The sequence below is a fragment of the Temnothorax curvispinosus genome, unplaced genomic scaffold, assembly GCF_003070985.1.
Source record: "Temnothorax curvispinosus isolate PA1 unplaced genomic scaffold, ASM307098v1 QBEX01010683.1, whole genome shotgun sequence".
NCBI classification, from domain to species: Eukaryota; Metazoa; Arthropoda; class Insecta; order Hymenoptera; family Formicidae; genus Temnothorax; species Temnothorax curvispinosus.
Genome location: NW_020220463.1, coordinates 1 through 6,585, shown reverse-complemented (window position 1 = coordinate 6,585; position 6,585 = coordinate 1). Strand labels below are relative to the sequence as shown.

Below are 6,585 nucleotides of genomic sequence, written 5' to 3'. Positions count from 1 at the left end.
ACTCCCCGGGAAATTCTACCCCTGTTTCATATATAATTCTTTTAAATTTAGTCAATTATTTCCCGAAAAATTAGAAGAATTAGAAAAATCGGTTTCCAGAAAATCGGTAGCAAAAAAATGGCTACGACATTTTCATCCCCGGGAAATTCTACCCCTGTTTCATATACTTTTGGTAAAAATTCGGTCCACTAACGAATGAGTAGTTCGCGTACATACAGACAGACAGACAGACAGACAGACAGACGGACGGTACTTATATATATAGACTAGCTTTTCGGCCCGCGCTTCGCGCGGGCCTCAAAGCTATTCCCCCGCCAATCAGCTTTTCGGCCCGCGCTTCGCGCGGGCCTCAAAGCTAATCCCCCCGCTGACTCACTATATTATTAGCTCTCATACAATTTTTTATTTGTTTAATTTATAAAACTTCTTTGTATACGATATTTTTTGTATAAGATTCTGGATTTTTTTCAATGAGATGTCCTTGATTGCTTGTTTCATCAATCTTAATTTTGACATTTTCCTTTTTGGTTGCTCTAGAAAATGCCACATAGAGTTGACCATGAGCAAATACAGGATGTGGCAGATAAATCCCAACTTTTTGTAAAGTTTGTCCTTGAGATTTATTTATTGTCATAGCAAATGATACTCGAATAGGAAACTGTCTCCGTTTAAGCTTGAATGGAACTTCCGAGTCATTTGTAATGAAATCGATTTTTGGGATGAAGACAATCTGGCCTCGAGCAGGACCAGTTAGAACCTCCGCATAAATAAGATTATGTTTCAAATCTGTAACAATAAATCTTGTGCCATTGCAAAGTCCTTTCTTAGTATTTAAATTTCTTAATAAGATAATTGTAACACTGACTTTTATTTTAAGTCGATGAACTGGCATTCCAGAAGGTGTCATAGAATTTAAAAACTCAGTCGGATAATTCAATTGCTCTTGTGGATCATCACTTACAATAGAGTCAATTGATAGATATTCCTTTTCTTCTCCTTCCATTAAACGAAGGATTTCGTCATTAATTTTGAAAGTATCTTCATTCTTAGGACAAAGAATCGCTCGATCTGGATTTTCTCTAATCTGTTCCATGGTGATTCTATCACCAAAAATCTCAGTAATAATAGATTCTTTTGATATAAAATCCTGGGGGATTTCAATTGTATCAAGATGTAATCCATCTGTACTTGACAATTTACCATCTCCTAATTGCATTAGCCAATTTGCAAATTCCTTTTCATCCGCAGTTCTCATATTTTGCTGTAATTTAACCTGAGTTACATTTCTCCATATAGGATTGTATTTGACAGTTGACTCAATTATGGCTGCTTTATGTGCATGAGGTACTACTGGGAGATTTTGTCTGAAATCTCCTGCAAATAAAATAACTTTTCCTCCAAATGGTCTAGGATTCTTCATTAGATCCTTGAAGAGTTTATCAACTGCTGTTAAGGCATGCCCAACCGTCATGCTCACCTCATCCCATATAATGAGTTTAGCAGAGATCAGTTCTCGTGCAGCTTGAGAGTTTCCTCTTATATTAGATTTAGCTCCATCATCAATTGGTATTGAAAGTTTGAACAGGGAATGATAAGTTTTTCCTCCTTTTAGAAGTGTGGCTGCAATGCCAGTTGAAGCACATGGAATAACCATTTCGTTTTTTCCTCGAATAACACTCAGAAATGTGTTAAATAGATAGGTTTTTCCACTTCCTGCAAACCCGTCAATATAAAATAACCGCTGAGGTTCATTCTCATTGTCAATCGCTCGCATAACTATATCGTACACGTATCTTTGTTCAACATTTAATGTTGATAATAAATAGTCACCACGTCTTCTTTCTTCATCTACATTATATTCTGTGACGTAAATATTCACTGGAATTGGATTTGGCAATTGGAAGTTCTCACAGCTACTTCCATTATTTTTCAGAATTTCTTGTATATGGTTTAAAGCCATATTTTCAGGATTGACAACATTGTTGTGTACAAAGTCCTCAATCATGTGATCTTTATATTTATTCCAAAGAGTTAGTACATCTGTTGGAGTTCCATAAATGCAAATGTAGGCAAATAGCTCTCGAAGTTGTACGGGCATTTTGGAATCTGTTGCTTCTTCCAGCGTTTTTTCCCAAAGATCATCAGCTTCTACCAAATTTTTTGCAATTGCTGCATCCTTAAACGTTTTATAAAGAACTCCATTTACAGTTCTCAAATCTTCAAAACATTTAGCTCCAACTACATGAAGTAGAAGAAGACGGAGATAAAATCTCTCAATATCTTTTATACTTACTGTATAAAGTCTTGAAATTATTTTATCACCACCCTTTTTGCGTAGCTTCCACTTAGTTTCTTTTTTATCATAGATATAATGATAAGGAATATCTGTGTAAAGAAAATGCACCGCATTTTCATCAGATTGATTTAATTTAAACCATGCAGTCAACGTGGTATCTCGAGTTAGCTCTCTTTGAGCAGCTTGTTCTTCATTTCCCGCTCGGAAATAAACCATTTGGCGATTAGGCAAATGAACTGCCAGTCTTATTACTGTGTGAGACTTCATGAACAGATCATATCCGTTCAGTCTCCACATTGCTTCTGGAGCACTAACATATCTTGCATCCAGGTATGAATTAACTTCATCTATTTTAATTAACCTTGTGCCATCTTGTGCTTGTACTTCAATTGCAGCACAATCAAATCCTTTATGAATATATTTATATAAGTATTTTACGCTCTTCACTGATGAACATATTTCCAAATTGATATGTCGATCATATTTCATAATTAAATATGGTGAATATGGTACTACCCATCGATTATCAATTTTTTTTCCTCTGACGATGTATTTTTTCTTAAAATTCCTTCGTTGATACATAGGATATCCATTTACATTAGCATTAGTTTCTTCACGAAACTCTTTTGGAAAACCTTTTGAACATTTTCCATCATCCCCAGTGCAAGGATATCTCTGAGAGTGATCTCCACAAGGACCATGAATCATGTGCCTCAAAATTTTTACATTAAGTTCTGGATATCTTTCTTTATCAGGAATTTCAGCCCATACCATCATGTCAATGACTTCTTGAAGTCTGGGCTTATCTTCATCACTCAACATTGCAAGTAAATGCAAATGTGGAAGTCCTCTTTTTTGAAATTCAATCACACCTGCATAAGCTACAATATTTCCAAAAATATTATTTTGGGTTAAATCTTTTAAAACTTCTTTGACATCCAAATTAAATGTTTTTGCGACCAAATCAGGTCAAAATTCAATTAAACATCCATCAAGATTATCTTTAATTTCGGGGCATTGAGGATTGCAAGTCATCGTAAGAAAAATATCAGGTTTACCAAACTTTCTAACCAGAGACATGGCATCTTGATATCTTTCTTGCATATTTCTTGGACTGCCCATAAATGAAGATGGTAATATTACAGGTATACCAGCTTTAATTCCTTCATTTTGTGCTCGATTATCTAGGTGATCCATTAATCCCGAATAAAGTTCTGCTCTTAATTGAGGTTGATTTAATTTAATATAATTAAGCCTATTTGCTTCAGTTTTCATATAAGCATCAAGTATAAACTGACATCTTAATTTTCCTGCCTTTTTAAATTGACTAAATTCAACTCTTGGTGCCAACAGGTGAGCATAATAATCCATTTGAGTTACTTTAAATCCTGGATATTTAGGATTATATGATTTAAGTTGTGAATGCCATCCATCGTTACCATATGGATATAACAACGGATAACACATTGGATCACATCTTTTGTCTAGAATTGATATTTGTTGAACATCGTTCGAATTTTTGTTATAAATTCGAATATCTCTCTCAAATGGAGGCTCACCATCAACATTTTGAAAAACCACAGCTATTTCATTAGCTCGTGGAGCATTGTATCTTCTTTGATCGTGTTGAGGATCATTTCGAAAGGACAACATTAAATTTATGGCTTTATTGCCTCTCGGATTAAGATCTTGTTCAACTTGACGCATCATCTTAAAAGTTTTTGCAAATTCATTGCTTTGGATCATAAAGCAGGACAAATCTTTCATTAAGACTGGATCACACTTTTGATTAGCTTTATTATTCATTCTATGATTAATAGCTTCTTCTGTATCTAAAAAATAAAGCTGCGCAAAACGCGGAGCTTGCCCATCCGCTGGGCGCATTGCCGTTGTGGTCAAATGATGATATTGCCCATGAATCTTCAAGCAATAAGGAGCATTGTTCACAACATCCAATGGATTTCTATTGCCCGGGGCACCCATGGAAGCCATAGCTAAAGCGCTATTATATGAACGAATATTATCAAGAAAATTTTTTGATACAGAATCATTTCCCATATATAATTTTTTAAGAAAATTAGGACAATTTATTGGTTTTAATTTAAGCTTTCCCTTTTGGCAACAATATGTAAATTTTCCATCTTTAGATTTTTCACATGCAAAGTTTAACGATTTGCAAAATTGACATTCTACATTCATTTGGCCAAGTGTATGAACTGGCACATTTATTTCATGTTCTTTTGAAATTAGCGCAATGTGATGATTTAATTGTCTAGCTTGGTGCCTTCCCTGAGCATGTCTCTGGGCATCAGCTTCGAGTCGTTTATTCATTGCGTCATCATTTTCATTGACCCTCTGCTGAGCACGTCTCTGAGCATCAGCTTCGAGTCGTTGAGTCCTTGCATCATCATTTTCATTGACCCTTTGCTGAGCATGTCTCTGAGCATCAGCTTCGAGTCGTTGAGTCTTTGCGTCATTATTTTCATTGACCCTTTGCTGAGCATGTCTCTGAGCATCAGCTTCGAGTCGTTGAGTCTTTGCGTCATTATTTTCATTCGCCCTATGCTGAGAATTTCTTTGAGCATTAGCTTCGAGTCGTTGAGACCTTTCCTCCGAACTTTCATTTTTGCGCATTTGTCGTAAGCGTTTATTTTCGCGACTCACTTTAGTCAAATTTCCGTATTTTCTTTTTTGAGGCATAATTATTTACGTCGTACCGTAGGTATTTATACGAAATGTTATATAACAATACGTAAATAAATAACAATATACGTAAATAAATACAATTATTTTTCAAATCTATATTAGTTTTCAAATATATTCTGAGCGCAAACTACTTATTTGCATTAATATATCGATTTTCTTAATAGATCTTTTCTTTCTCTTGCTTTTTCTGTTTTATTGATTCTTTATATAGGCGCACAGCAGCTCTGTATCGGCGGATAGTAGTCGTTTTTTTACAGGCGCACAGCAACCTTTTTTAGACAGGCGCACAGCAGCTCTGTATCTGCGAATAACAGCCGGTTTTTACAGGCGCACAGCAGCTCTGTCTCGGCGCACAGTAGCTGTTTTTTAAAAGCGCACAGCAGCCTTTTTTGTATAGGCGCACAGCAGCTCTGTGTCGGCTCGGCGGATAACATCCGTTTTTTACAGGCGCACAGCAGCTCTGTCTCGGCGCACAGTAGCCGTTTTTTAAAAGCGCACAGCAGCCTTTTTTGTACAGGCGCACAGCAGCTCTGTGTCGGCCCACAGCACCCTATTTTATACAGGCGCACAGCTGCTCTGTATCGTCGCACAGCAGCCGTTTTTTAAAAACGCACAGCAGCTTTTTTATATAATGTATTTTTTATCTATATATATTAAAAGAAAAATGTAATAAAAATGTAATTATTAATGTAAAAATATCTATTACAAATATTTAAACACATTTATTACATTTAATAAATATTTAAATACATTTATTCCATCACCATGGTAACTTTTTATCCACAATATTCATATTATACGCGTACCACATCTCCAATTGTTTTTGAAGCTGTCCTGCATATTTTTTCTATATAATAATATTTCTTCTATATAATAATATAGTATATAATATTATATACGATATCGTTTAAAATGCCTACAGCTTACAATGCCTTTCTCTTTCTATAAAATTCAAATTTACTTACATTATGCTCCTGTGAAGTGCATGCATTTTCGCTGTTTTTTTCGATCTCTGTAGGCATTTTAAACGATATCGTATATAATATTATATACTATATTATTATATAGAAGAAATATTATTATATAGAATATATAAATTAAACAAATAAAAAATTGTATGAGAGCTAATAATATAGTGAGTCAGCGGGGGGATTAGCTTTGAGGCCCGCGCGAAGCGCGGGCCGAAAAGCTGATTGGCGGGGGAATAGCTTTGAGGCCCGCGCGAAGCGCGGGCCGAAAAGCTAGTAAAACATAAATTATTACATGTTACATTAATTTACATAAATTATTACATATTATTACATGTTAACATAATAAAACATAAATTATTACATGTTTATTATAAATTATTACATGTTAAGACATAAATTATTACAATTTTGTGTTAAATAAATTATATTCATCCCATTTGATTTTAAATTAATAAATTTGATTCTCTTTCTCTCTCTCTCTCTCTCTCTCTCTTGCTCTCTCTTTCTCTAAAAAAATTAAAGAAATTAGTTTCTAAAAGGTTGTTAACAAAAAACACTTTATGGGACTCCCCGGGAAATTCTACCCCTGTTTCATATATAATTCTTTTAAAT

At 34.7% G+C, this 6,585-nt stretch overlaps 1 protein-coding gene across 1 annotated transcript; it reads right to left on the bottom strand.

Annotated features, from left to right (window-relative positions):
• Nucleotides 1-514: 514 nt before the first annotated feature.
• LOC112460639 lies at nucleotides 515-4,930 on the bottom strand (the record flags this gene model as incomplete). The annotated part of the gene is made up of 6 exons (XM_025025427.1): nucleotides 4,581-4,930; nucleotides 3,856-4,298; nucleotides 3,355-3,684; nucleotides 2,932-3,177; nucleotides 2,294-2,679; nucleotides 515-2,176 (listed from the first exon to the last, which is right to left on the bottom strand). Coding segments are annotated over exons 1-6 (3,417 nt in total), but the record flags the coding sequence as incomplete, so codon positions are not given.
• Nucleotides 4,931-6,585: the final 1,655 nt, after the last annotated feature.